The sequence below is a fragment of the Myodes glareolus genome, chromosome 9 (assembly GCF_982192425.1).
Source record: "Myodes glareolus chromosome 9, mMyoGla1.1, whole genome shotgun sequence".
NCBI classification, from domain to species: Eukaryota; Metazoa; Chordata; class Mammalia; order Rodentia; family Cricetidae; genus Myodes; species Myodes glareolus.
Window position 1 is genome coordinate 75,890,886 of NC_142034.1, and position 14,767 is coordinate 75,905,652.

Sequence of the window (14,767 nt, forward strand, 5' to 3'; positions counted from 1 at the left end):
GCCTTGTCTGATTGGTGAAGTCTGAGACAGGGAGAGTGTCTGTCTCATAGTAAGGAGAATGGTCCTGAGTGAGAAACAATCAACAGGACAGCAGCACAGGGTGCAGGGTTACAGCAAGAGTCTGCAAAGGCTGAACCCTGGGATCCCTGGGTGTGAAAGTCAATAGATGCCATCATCTGAACAGAGGGTGTTGAGGTGGTGGAGTAAAATGGTCAGTGCCAGGGAGCACAGGATGACACTGGAGTCGGCTACCAAGGTCCCAAGCACTCAGGAAACCCTGGATTTGGGCTAGGGCCACTTCAGCAGAGCTCCGCCTCCCTCTCAGAAGGAGGATGTGAAACCTATTCCGCTGACTTGTGCAAGCCAACACCCTAGTTCAAAGAACAGAAACCAAACCCTACCCTCACTGCAGCCCCTCCCTTTAGGGGCCAAGGAGGCAGGATTGGGATCTAGGAAATGCAGAGCAGAGAGCAGAGACTGTGAGGAGCAGGATCTAGAAAGAAATCTAGGCAGATCAGCCTTTGCTTCCCAGCTGTTCTGCTCTCTGAAAACACCAGAAACCCAGCGCTCTACATTCGGTCTGGTTGCTGGACATCCCAGCTAAGAAGATTCCATAGACAGCTACCCCAGCGACCTTGTTTCCAGGGAAGAGGGGACATCACAGGAGGGTCACCCACTTCATCGCTGGGGAGCAGGTATGTGAAGGAATCTAAGTGCAGCCTGACCAGAAATCCTCCTTACTTATGACATGGCAGGCGAATTCCTGGTACCAGGGCAGAGGAGCTTGTATTCCGGTTTATTTCACTCAAGGATTTTTTACAGTTGGGCCCTTCTCTGTCTTCTGCACCACAGAGGACCCCAACCCCCAGGGAGGCAGCAACAACCTTTTCTATCTCCTGCACATTCCTGGGCCTGTTGCTCTTCTGATGAGAGCTTCAGCCTGAAGAAGGGGGCAGCTGTGTGAGCAGATTCCTCAGAGTCACTGCTGTAAGCTATTTTGGGCGGGTTTTGTTCTTGGGGCTGTTTGTTGTTTTCATTGTTTTGGTTTCTGTCTGAAACTGGATCCCTCTGTGTGCCTCTGGCTGGTCTAGGACATGAAATCAGGCTGGGCTCAAACTCAAGATCTATCTACCTCTTCCTGCTAGTGCTGAGATTAAAGGTGTGTCCCACCACACCCTGCTATACTATAACTATTTTATTTACCCCATGGGGATAAAATCCTATAATTAGAACACCCACTGGTATTTCCTGGTGAACATTGAATCTATGAAAAACCATGAACTTGATCTTGACCACCTGTAGAGTAGCAAGGTCTTTGGATTGGGTTTTGAAGAGGAAGCCTCTAAGTGGTCTTTTTCTCTGACTCGGATCAACTATTTTCTCTGCATTGAGGAAACTGAGGCAGGGAATAAACTCCTTCAGTGATTACTTTACTGAAGTTTGACCTTTTCCTACCCTTCAAAGAGTATGCCACGCTCAGTACTGATCTGAGGATCATGCAGGCATATATAGTTGGATGTAGCCGGGCGGTGGTGGCGCACGCCTTTAATCCCAGCACTCGGGAGGCAGAGGCAGGCGAATCCCTGTGAGTTCTAGGCCAGCCTGGTCTACAAGAGCTAGTTCTAGGACAGGCACCAAAAACTACAGAGAAACCCTGTCTCGAAAAGTCAAAAAAAAAAAGTATAGTTGGATGTAATAAGATAGCACATTAATTATTCTCTCAAATTTTCCATATTGTAGTCAAATATTATCAGGAAATTTTCTCTTTTTATTCAGATGTCAAATTTTTTTGTCATTTAATATATTTTTTGAGAGCATCGTGCATGAACACTGCATCTACCTCACTCCGGGTTCCCTCTCTTCTCACTCCAAATCTTCCCTCAGTTACTGATCTATTCTTTAATTGTTATCATGATATGTATGTACATATGCAATGGCAGCTACTTTGCCCACTTTCAAGAATTCTCATTGTTTCATACATATATTATCAGAATATATATATCAGGGCTAGGCTAGGTTTGTTTTTGTTTGTTTGTTTGTTTGTTTTGTCTTTCAGTCCTTTAATGGAAGTTCAGATTAGTTACATGAAACAAGAACTACATAGAGCACAGCATAGAAAATCTATTCGTGAATAGCCTTTATTTTGTATTAACTCGTTTGTTTATTTGGTAAGGTATGAGCACATTTAAAGTTAAAGTTGACCAAATGAGCCAGGCGGTGATGGTGCATGCCTTTAATCCCAGCACTCGGGAGGCAGAGGCAGGCGGATGTCTGTGAGTTCGAGGCCAGCCTGGGCTATAAGAGCTAGTTCCAGGACAGGCTCTAAAACTACAGAGAAACCTTGTCTCGGAAAAAAAAAGTTGACCAAATGGAAGATAATATAATTTTTTTAATTCAGGGAACACCAACAGAGTAGACCCGGCTGCACAACTGAGTAGTAAATTCTTTCTTATACCATGGTGCTATGAGTGTACACGCATTGGGTGCTGTGTCAAAAGGATTCCCTGCTGTGGGTGTCAGTCGGAACCTGAAAAAATGCTGCTCCCAGATCCTGGATCTCTTCCACTTTGTAGGCTGCCTCTTTCCAGGTGTCCCAAAGTGGCACCGTCTCTCACTATTGAATCGCTCAAATGAACCCTTGATTGCCATCCACTCTTTCTCCTCACTTCTGAATTTGAACTCCTTGTTCCAGCCACAGGTCGACTGGCAGTTATCCAGAGGCACCACAGGGCGCCATCTTTGTCTCCACCCACGCGCTCTCTTCACTCCCGCCCTTTCCATTCACCCAGCCCGCTCCACACAGCATTCCACACCTTGCTTAGATGTCGCTTCTTTTTGAAAATCTTCCCTGGCCACGGGGTTCTATTCTGTGGTTCCCAGCAATCCCACTGATACCTGGTTCGGATGGTAGCGTTTGTGAAACAGGCCAAATGGCAAATTCTGAGCACCAGAGCCTCTGTTTGAATGTTTTGAAGTCAGGGACAGGACATTCCCGAGAAACGGCAGCCATTTAGAAGTGAAGCTGAATTGACAACTGCTAGGGGCTCACAAAGGTGCTTGTGTTACTGTGGTTCTGGAATATAACTTGTGACCAAGAACAGTGATGGCCTCAGCATTTTCCCCGCCTTGGCATTGCTTTCTCTGTCTGGGATCTTTTGTAATTTCAAACGGAACTTTAAGAACTTTTCTGTTTCAGTGAATGATGGCACAGCAGACAGCGGTCTTGGGATCATTGCCCAGGCTGACCTCAAACTTGTGATCCATAGCACGACCTCCTTAGTGCTGGTGGTGTAGGTCTGAATTTGATCTTGACGAACTAAAAATGCTTCAAAGAGGAAAATGGTCAAGGGTAAAGGAGTCTCAGTCAAGACAAAATATACAATCAGGCTGGAAGTAAATGCAGTTGAGTCCTGAGCATTTGATTAAAAGGGGGAAAGACCCCATTTGTAATGTGGGTGGTTACAGGGACTCTGCTTTCCCATTGGCTTGCTCTTTCTGAACTAATTCTTTGACCTTCCTGGTTCTTTCCTCCCTTAGTACCATCAACTGTTACCAGTCATGGGTCAGACCTCCTCTTCTACACCCCCTCAGAAGGAGGAGCCTGATTTGACCTCCAGCTTTGACACAAATCTTCACAATTTCAAGATGGAAACCAAAATCCTGTCTCAGGAATTAATCGCTTTGATTGGATCATACCTAAAGGACGGGAACCTGCGGGGAGCAGTTTCTGCAATCAGCGATGCTCTGAGTGACATCGAGAAAGCCCCACTGAGCATTGCAGTGATGGGGGAGACTGGGGCTGGAAAATCCAGTCTCATCAATGCTCTACAGGGAGTGGGGCCTGATGAAGAGGGTGCGGCTGCTTCCACCGGAGTGACATGTACCACCACTGAGAGAACAGCATACCCATACTCCAAGGTTCCCAGTGTGACACTGTGGGACCTGCCGGGCATCGGGTCCACTGCCTTCCAACCACATGATTATCTGAAGAAAATCAAGTTTGAGGAGTATGACTTCTTCATTATTGTCTCTTCTGGACGCTTTAAACACAATGACGCAGAACTAGCCAAAGCCATCGTGCAAGTGAATAGGCGTTTCTATTTTGTTCGAACCCACACAGACAATGATCTAATGGCTCAAAAACAGTGCAATCCTCAGAGATTCAATAGAGAGAACACCTTAAAGCAGATTCGAAATTCCATCTCAAGTATACTTAAGGAAGTGACCCAGCAGGAACCTCCAGTCTTCTTAGTCTCTAACTTTGATGTGTCTGACTTTGACTTCCCAGAGCTGGAGGCCACCCTTCTGAGGGACCTCCCAGCCCAGAAACGTCACATCTTCATGCTCACTTTGTCAGCTGTTACACAGTCTGCCATAGACCAGAAGAGGGACTCACTGAAACAGAAGGTCTGGAAGGAATCCGTAATGCCAAGAGCATGGATCACCATACCATTTAAGGGCTGGACCAAAAATGACATAGAGAAGTTGGAAGAGACTTTGAACCTCTACAGATCTTCCTTTGGCCTGGATGAGGCATCCCTGGAAAACATCGCTGAGGATTCGCACATGGCCCTGGAGGAACTTAAGGAGAACATTAAGTCTCCACATTTGTTCTCAGAAGAGGAAGGTAAATCCTTAACAGATAAACTTCTGGAGCACATTAGCCATCCCTACTTTTCAAAGACTTTCCACTTGCACAATTTCTTCATTGACACTGTGACAAATGATGTTAAAATTCTCCTTAGCAAAGAAGAGCTTTTCACAGAGAGGGTAAGTTCATTTCAACTCTCAAGCCTCTCTATATTAGGAGACGTCAATGTGTCAAAACTGTCTTCCACAGTTGTTCCAGGAAGAACCTTTCTATTGCATTTTGTTGAAATGTTTCACGGTGTTGTCGAGTCCATTTTCTGCACCTGTTGAAATCTTATGATCTGTTGGAGAAGGCTGCTTGTTTGTTCCCGGCTGCTTAGACCCAAAATAGCCACACAGAAATATATTATTTGCAATGCTGTTTGACCAATAGCTTAAGTATATTGCTAGTTAGCTCTTACATCTTTGGTTCCCATTTTTATTAATCTGTGTATCACCATGTGTCTGAGGCTTACCAGCAAGGTTTCAGCGCATCTGACTCCAGTGGTGGCCACATGACTTCCTGCTGACTCCACCTACTCTCTCCCTATATCTCATTCAGCCTGGCTTTACTCTGTTAAGCCATTGGGTAAAAGCAGTTTTTTTATTAACCAATAAAAACAACACATAGACAGAAGGACTTCCCACACCAATGGTCTCTCAGATTCAGACTGTTATACGATGCACTCTTAAGGTTTTTCCCTACAAATTGTCTTATCACTGTGGTGTTTATTTGCTTTGTTTCTATGAAATATTTCCATTAGATGGAGTCCTCCTTTGCCAGTTTGCTTTTGTTTCCTATGCTATGGGGACCCTATGTCCTGATATTCTGAAGAAGTTTATCATATACATTTCCCTTTAGGAACTTCAAATTTCCCTTCTTATATCAAGCTCATTGGCCAATTGAGTTGGTTTTTGTATAGGGTGAAAGATAATGGTCAAGTTTTAGTCTTGCCTGATGTCCAGTTTGCCCAGTTCTGCTCGTCGAACACTGTGCCCTTTGTGCAGTATTAGTTTTGGAAGCCTCACTGAGATGTTGATTGACTGTAGGTGCCCCCAGGTGGCTGTACATGTATGCAGACATTTCTGGGTCCTCTCTTCTGCTCAGGTGGTTAGACCATGGACCCGTTTCCATGCCACTGTCATACTGTTTTCTGTGGTTCTGTTTTATTCCAGGTACTTTGGGGCCTCCTCGCCCTGTTCTTTTTGACCAATGCTGTTGGACTATTAGCATTTGCTCTTGTTTCCATGTACATTTGATCATTCCACAGTCTAGCTCTACTTTAAATGACACTGATATTTTAGATGAGATTTAATTGGGACTAATGATTACTATGCAAAGTATGGACAATTTGACAACATTTAGTGTTTATAAGGTATAAACATGGCAATCTGAGGATCTTTTGAAGCCTTGTTTGAGATTTCTTTCATCAGTGTTTTGTGAGCATTGTTCAATGCTTTCCACTTCCTTGGTTAATAATTGAATTTGATTGCTCCCCTGTCTTTCCTTTCCTTTTCTTTTTTCCTTTCCTTTTTATCTTTCCTCTCCTCTCTTTTCCTTTCCTTTCCCTTCCTTTCTTCTCTCCTTTTCTCTTTGCCTTCCTATCTGCTGTATGTGTATCTGCGTCTATTATAAACGAACTTTCAAGGTTTCTTTCAAAGTTTTACACTTCAGACTTTCTAAAGAAAATACTGCATTGTCGTTCCAATTTCATTCATCAGTATTTTTTGGATCTCAGTAAGATTTTTTTCTTGTTTTTTATTATAGTTTTGGTTTACATACAACATAGTGGGTTATATTATGGCATTTATATACAAGTGTACCATTGTACATTCTCATTCATTCTGATATGTTCTTATTCATTCATATGCTCTTACTCATTACCCTCCTGCCCTCCATCATGCCCTTGTGCATGTCTAGCTAGCTCCTTTTTTCCCCCAGAGTCCCTTCTTCTCCTTCTTATCATATATACTCTATTACTCACCCTATGCATTTCCTCCTTTAACATTTCTTCTCCCGCTCATGTGATTGAAATTTTTGTCATTGTTTTTGAAATATTTAAAAGAAATGCCATTTATTTTAACTTCTTCAGAATCTTTTACTCAAGAGTTATGATCCTCTCTGTGTATCACTGCCTTGGCCATTTTTAATAATTCTTGTGTTCTGTGTAACAATTCTTGCTTCTCAGTGGAAATCTCTACTACTTAAATAGGATATCTGTACTAAGCAACTTCTCCAGAAAATGTGTCTTAGGAGTTTGGTTTGTTATGCGATATTGGGTTTATTTCCAGCTGACCATCACAGTATAGGGGCTATGTCTTCATTCTGGTGGCAATTAGTGAGTTTTGTCTCAGTCCATTCCATGTCAGAATTGTAAAGAACCATTGTCTCAGCTGGTCACACAAGACTGGGGACTCTCATGCATTACAAGCAACTGTGACATAAATAGTACAATGTAAGAAATTCATTATATCGGGCTGGGGAGATGGCTCAGTGGTTAAGAGCATTGCCTGCTCTTCCAAAGGTCCTGAGTTCAATTCCCAGCAACCACATGGTGGCTCACAACCATCTGTAATGAGGTCTGGTGCCCTCTTCTGGCCTGCAGACATACACACAGACAGAATATTGTATACATAATAAATAAATATTTTTAAAAAAAGAAAGAAATTCATTATACATGAATTTATATTCATTTCTGTAGCCACAATGACCAGGAGTTCCTAAACATTGCTTCTACTTGTCAATCAGTTGTGGGCAGATTTCCAGCACTGGAGAGGCAGAGACAGGTAGACCCCTAGGACTCATACTACATACATGTGCACTTGCACACACGCATGCAGCTTCACACACAACATCTCAAGTTATTCACCTGAGAGTTTTGATATTTTCATGTATTACTTTGAATGATTGTAGCATCTGTAATGCTGTGTCGTTCCTCCTCCACTTCCCTTACTGTTATTGGTGACATGACTTCCAACAAGGTGATTGGCAGAATCACAAATAGAATTCTGTATACCTGAAGCTCCTATATTGAATTATATCATACAACAGAATATTAGAGCAACATGAAGCCAGTCTCTCATGACTGCCTGCTATTACCTTCTGTTCTAGTTACAATTCTAGTCTGTGTTTCTAACATCAAAAGAAAAGGATACAAGAGTAGATCTGCACCTTCTCCCAAAGCTCTGGTATCTTTAGGATCAGAATTGATAAACATGGATCTACACTCAAAGCTATCATGAAGTTTGGTATTATATAATTCATAAATTAAAAAGAGTTTTAATGGCCTTTTAAGATCATAATAAACTGTAAGTATGTGAAAGAAATTGGATGTGACATATAGAGTCCAAAATATGAAATCTGTGGATATTTAAGGGAAGCATGTGTCGCTTCCCAATGGAACCTGTCTGAGCTTACCCTACCTCTTCTGCTTTAAAAATTGATGCTTTTTCAGGGAAGGGTTTGAAGGGAATTCATTTCTTCAGGTTTCTTTTTTGTTGTTGTTATTGTTGTTGTTTTGTTTTTCGAGACAGGGTTTCTCTGTAGCTTTGGAGCCTGTCCTGGAACTAGCTCTTGTAGACCAGGCTGGCCTCAAACTCATAGAGATACGCCTGCCTCTGCCTCCCAAGTACTGGAATTAAAGGCGTGCACAACCACCACCCAGCTTCAGGTTTTTTAATTTTAAGAAAATGAGAACACATTCTTTTTAAATTTTTTTTAGATTTATTTATTTATTTATTATGTATACAACATCCCTTCCATGTATGCCTACACACCAGAAGAGGGCACCAGATCTCATTATACATGACTGTAAACCACCATGTGGTTGCTGGGACTTAAACTCAGGACCTCTGGAGAAGCAGTCAGTGCTCTTAACCTCTGAGCCATCTCTCTGGCCTGAGGACACATTTTTTAGTGTCTTCTTTGTGCTCTCTGTCTGTCTGTCTGTTTCTCTGTCTTTCTGTATCCAGTTTGGGATTTTTCATTTTTGTTGGTTGTTTGCCTAAGATTTAAAGACCAAACCACTAGAAAGCAGGGACACACGGGGAATTTGCTTACCAATGAGGCTGCCCCCTACTTCCCCTGTTGAAAAAAAGGGATAACATAGATTTTTAATAATGATTTTTTTAATTTATCCATTTTTAAGTTTTCAAACAAGCACATACTACATGTTAAGTATAGCCCCTATTAGTCCCTTTGTTCCTGAGATAGTTTCTCTTTCCCTTTCATATCATACATATATATATAACTATGTATCTATATAAAATCTAAGATTCATGAATAACAAAATATATTTCTCTTTCTGAGGCTGGTTTAGTGACTTAAAACAATTATCTCCAGATACATCTGCTTTCCTACAAATGTCATAGTTTTTGTCTTCTTTATGGCTAGAACAAAGTTCATTACACCTGGGTAGTGATGTGTCCACCCCTCTGTGGGACACATAATGAATCTTGTCCACTCCCCACCTCATGTCCCTTCTCCTTCATTCACACTCCTCCCAAGAGAAGCCACAAGAGCTGTGCTAAGGGAGCAGAGGGCATGAGGCCTAAGAGCAATGTTTGTGAGCATTCACAAGAGGCAGGGAGCCTTTCCAGGGGAGATGCTGCTTGAAGATTTGCTATGCTGCTGATCTCTGCCCATAGGGTCTGACATTGTACAGATGGTAACTTTAAAAAGAGTAAACAGAATCTGAAGATAATTGTTGATAAGATATAAACACAAGGGAAGGTAATTGCATGGAATAAGTGGACATTGAATCAGACAGCAAAGAAAGAGGAAAACCATAGGAGAAGTAAAGCCTGAGAAAGATGGCATTTGACATGCTGGCCAGAAATCGAGCCAGCAGCCAGGGACTGAGAGAAAAGGGTGTCTGCCTCTAAAGGGCACAGAGGATGAAGTCCTGCTTTACAGAAGCAGCAAAGTCCTAGGCCCTGCTCTGCTGGACTCATAATTTCAATGTCTCTCTTGTCTCCTCTCTTCAGCATCTTTTCCTGGAAACAGCTGCATGCAAGCCTTCCAGACCCTCTCCTTCAACGGCTCAGCTTTTGGAATCTAGCTTTGAAAATTTTTTTAAGAACTTCAAGAAGGAAAGCAAAATCCTCTCTGAGGAAACTATCTCATTGATTGAATCCCACCTGGAGGATAAGAATCTCCCAGGAGCGGTTTCTGCAATCAGCAATGCTCTCAGAAACATCGACAGAGCCCCGCTGAACATCGCAGTGACAGGAGAAGCAGGGGCAGGCAAATCCAGCTTTATCAATGCCCTGAGGGGAGTGCGGGATGAAGAGGAAGGTGCAGCTCCCACTGGGGTGACAGAGACAACCATGGAGAGAACTCCATACCCCCACCCAAAGCTTCCCCAGGTAACAATATGGGACCTGCCTGGCATTGGGTCCACGTCCTTCCCTCCCCAAGACTACCTAACGGAAATGAAGTTTGGTGAGTATGACTTCTTAGTTATCATCTCGGCTACACGCTTCAAAGACACTGATGCCCATCTGGCCAAAGCCATCGCCAAGATGAATACAAAGTTCTACTTTGTCCGAACCAAGATAGATCAAGATGTAAGGAATGAGAAGAAGGGTAAACCTAAGACTTTCAATAGAGACAGTGTCTTAAAGAAAATCCGAGGTGACTGTTCAAGGCATCTCCAGGAGACTCTCTCCAGTGAGTCCCCAGTTTTCTTGGTCTCTAACTTTGATGTGTCCGACTTTGACTTCCCAGAGCTGGAGACCACCCTACTGAGTGAGCTCCCAGCCCACAAGCGCCATATCTTCATGCTGTCCTTGAGCAGTGTTACTGAGACTGCCATTGACCGGAAGAGGGATTTCCTGAAACAGAAGATCCAGCTGGAGGCCTTGAAGGCTGGAGCTTGGGCCACCATTCCATTTGGGGGCTTGGTCAGAGATAAGATCCAGAAGGTAGAGGAGACCTTGGACCTCTACAGGTCCTACTTTGGGCTGGATGATGCCTCGCTGGAAAATATTGCCAAGGATTTTCACGTGTCTGTCAATGAAATCAAGGCACACCTTAAGTCTCCCCATTTGCTAACAAGGACCAACGACATGTCCTTAGAAAACAAACTATGGAAATACATTAAATATGTTTCCTCTGTTACTGGGGGGCCATTTGCCGCAGGCCTTTACTTTAGAAAGACTTTCTATTTGAAAAATCTCTTCATTGATACCGTGGCAAGTGATGCCAAGGCTCTTCTCAATAAGGAGGAGTTTTTATCAGAGAAGCTGACTGACCCCCCAGAATACTGGGAAGCAGCGATGGAGCTATGAGGCACTTACCTGTGGGTTGACTTTGGTCACTGACTTATGAGCTACTTTGAAGCAGCAAACATTTTCTATGAAAGACCAGAGGGTTCACCTCTTTCAGAGACTGTGGCAAGCTGAAGAGTCATCAACAGTGCAAACACACATGGGAAAAGCTGTCTCCCACTAAAATATCATGTATGAGAACACATGGGTGGATTCCAGTGGTTTGTAATACCCTTCTGAAGTTAAACTTGGATCTTTTGTCTCATGGAGAGTCCCCAGGCATTGCCACATGAATATCTTTTGGGGTTATGAAGTATAGGGGGCTGATTCCCAGAACACATCTCCACATGAGGCAGTATCTCCTGGATACAAGAGCCACTTGGTAGATGGGATTGTGACCATTGTCCATGCTTCTCCAGGATGGACATAAGAGCCTCAGCAGCCTTCTTTAAGTGCAGAGGCAAATCCCTTAACCCTTTCTTCTATCCTTAGCTCTAAGTCCAGAATGACATGTCCGAAGGTGCCAAGTTCCACTGCTTGCTAGGGCTGGAAAATGCCCCCCTCGTTCATTTACATCTTCACCAGCTACCTGGTTTTGATGATTTCCATCACAGCCTAAGCTTGATCATTTGGAAACTTGCTCTGTAGACCAGGCTGGCCTCAAACTCAGAGATCGGCCAGCTTCTGTCTTCCCAGTGCTGGGATTAAAGATGTGTGCCACCACACCAGGCTCTAAACTTTTCTCTAGTTCCTTTCCACAAGTTGAAAATTTAGCTGGGTGGGATTTGGCCCTGCGGTCACCACTCCCTTTAGTACATTTCTTAATCTGTTTATCTCCTTGGACACAGGATTTAGCTCTATTCCACTTCCTGATGCTTTTTTTTTCTCCTTAAAATTTACATTTTGTAATTTACCCTGCTCAGATTGCTCCTTTTCATTATAAATCTTCATTAGAGTTAACACTAATTCGTTAGAGTTAACCTGACAGAGTACATACCAGGCTATTTTGATATGTCTTCTGCCAATGGAATTAATCCAAAAGTCTTAACTTTAGCCTCAGGCAGACTCTTCAGACAAGGGCAGAAAACAGCTATTTTCTTCACTAAAATGTCACAAGAACTATCTACTAAGGCAACATACTAAAATTCTCCCATGTAACCTCTCGAGCAAACTCCCACAGTTCATCAAATCACATTCAACACTACTGTCTTCCATGCTAGTACTAGTATGGCCCATTAAGCAGTACTTAAAGCATCCAACTGTTTTTCTAATCATAGTCCTAACGTCCATATTCCTTCAAACAAAAGCATGGTCAAGCCTATAACAGCAATACTCCACTCCTGGTACCAACTTCTGTCTGAGTTAGGGTTTCTGATACTGTGAAGAGACACCATGACCACAGTAACTCTTGTAAAGGAAACATTTAATTGGGGTGAAAACATTTAATTCAGATAATCAGTCCATTATTAATGTAATGTTCTGTCCCTTTAAAAGACAAGCCAGGTCCACTCTTTCCCTGTCAGTTGAGGCTGATCTTCAGCTTCCAGCCTGAGTCCCTTCTCTTTTTTGTCTCTCCTGCAAAGAGGCAGCTTCTGCCTTGCTCCATTCTCCCCACTTCTCCCCTTTGCCCCCTCTGTCTCTCTCTCTCTGTTTCTCTTTGCTCTTCCCCCTTCTCCCCTTCCCCCTTACTCCTTCTCCCCTTCCCTTCTATAACACACTAAATAAATAACCAAACTCACTCTGCATGATGTGCCTATCCATATGACTCTCACCTGCCCTGTGGCTCCCCAGGATCAGCCACCTTCTGAGACTTGTGACATGATCTCATGTTGTGCCCACCCATCTGTCTCTCCTCATGGGATTTCCTGCCCCTGCGCCATCCCTGCCTGGAACTCATGGTTCACTGCAGCCACTTGGGGAACTGCACCGTCCCTGCTTGGGACTGTCTGCTCTCGCGACCTACTGCCTGCTGCCTGGTCCCACTAGGGGACTTGCAGTAAGGTCTCATGGCCCACTGCCTGCTGAAGCCACTGGGTATCTGCAGCATTTTACTTAACCCATTACAATTATCAAGGACCATAGCAGCATGCAGGCAGACATAGTGCTATAAAAGTAGCTGAGAGTCCTACATTGCGGGCAACAGGAAATGGTCTGACAGTCACACTGAGGGAATCTTCAGCAAAAGAGACCTCAAAGTCCACCTCCACAATGGTGCACTTCCTCCAGCAAGGTTATACCTCCTCCAACAAAGCCATGCCTCCTAATAGTGCCACTCCCCATGACTTAAGGGGAGTAATTCAAACTATCACAAACCCTATCTCAAAAAAAAAAAAAAAGAAACAAAATAAAACAAATAACTGCCCATTAATCAACTGTCCTTTGGGTTTCTACTCACTCAACCTGTGATGTATGCAAACTTCCTGTCTTTTTATCCTATGTGTGGTAGTGATGTGTGTGATATGCTTGGAGTGGACAAGCATGAATCCTTCCTACAGTTTCTTGGACATCAAAGTGCTGTACTAAGTGCTAAATCTTAGACCTGTACAAGGAAACCACTGGCTGAACACATGAAAAAAAGAAAAGCAATGGAGGGGGGGGGCTGGAGAGATGGTTCAGTGGTTAAGAGCATTGTCTGCTCTTCCAAAGGTCCTGAGTTCAATTCCCGGCAACCACATGGTGGCTCACAACCATCTGTAATGAGGTCTGGTGTCCTCTTCTGGCCTGCAGGCACACAGACAGAATATTGTATACATAATAAATAAATAAATAAATATTGTGTGCATGATAAATAAATAAATAAATACTTCCAGAACTGACAACAGAGAAATACCTGGACTGCTCATTTAGCAGCATGTTTTTTTTTTTGGTAGTGATATTTCACTGGGATTTTAATAAATAAAGCTTGCCTGAATATCAGAGAGGAAAACAGCCCCACTGATGAGCCTTACAGACCAGGCAATGGTGGCACACACGTTTAATCCCAGTAGCCACACTATTTTGTCATAGAAACTGGGTGGTAGTGGTGCACGCCTTTAAGCCAGCCCTAAAAAGGAAGAAGAGATGGGAGGAGACAGGTTTCAGACAGAGTCTCATTCTGAGATTCCTGGAGGCAAGATTGCCATTTCAGACTGAGAGAGAGTTAAGAGTCAGTGACTGACTGCTCTGCTTTTCTGACCTTCAGGTTGAACCCCAATATCTGTCTCTGGGTTCTATTAATCATGCCTCATGTTTTCACCTGTGTGTCTACAGTGAATGAAGGATTAGACAGAACGATCTTACTACCAAAGCAGGGCATCAGAAGCTCCAGTTCCACAAGTCTCACAGCAGGGAGGTGTGCCAAGGTCGTCTGCACATTCATCCTCATCCAGTGCAACAAACATCTTTGTTTTTTCTTTTTTCTATCACTCCAGCAATGTACAGAAAACAAACACACAGAAGCCATGGGAAATCCAAGGCCTGCTCTAGAGTCTAAAGATGGGCATGGGGTATATGTACCAATGCATGGGGAGTTTGGAGCTTGAGAGACTATGCCCTGGGGTACATTGAGCCCCCTCCATTGAGTTCTGGATTCTCTGAGAGGGAAAATCCATTTTCTTTAAGGATGGGGATGGTCCCCAGTAGGGGAAAAAAAGTGCCTCACCCTCATGGGTATATGGGCAGCACATATTGGACTCTGGATTATAGTTAAAAAGAAAAGAGTACATGAAGCTGGAAGGAAACTCAGGAAGTAGGGGTGGATCTGGGAGGAGTTAGGGAGAGAGCATGCATGAATTTGATCAAAATGCATTGCATGCATGAAATACTCGAAGATCTAATAAAAAACTGTACTTTCTAAGAAATTATGGAAACAGAGTAAATGGGGGGAAAA

At 43.4% G+C, this 14,767-nt stretch overlaps 1 protein-coding gene across 1 annotated transcript; it reads left to right on the top strand.

Annotated features, from left to right (window-relative positions):
• Positions 1 to 356: 356 nt before the first annotated feature.
• Positions 357 to 11,624, top strand: LOC125401500 (uncharacterized). Its single transcript, XM_085694374.2, has 3 exons — positions 357 to 695; positions 3,538 to 4,770; positions 9,616 to 11,624. Exons 2-3 carry the CDS (start codon positions 3,559 to 3,561, stop codon positions 10,918 to 10,920), a joined length of 2,517 nt encoding a protein of 838 aa, XP_085550500.2. The 5' UTR covers positions 357 to 695; positions 3,538 to 3,558; the 3' UTR covers positions 10,921 to 11,624.
• Positions 11,625 to 14,767: the final 3,143 nt, after the last annotated feature.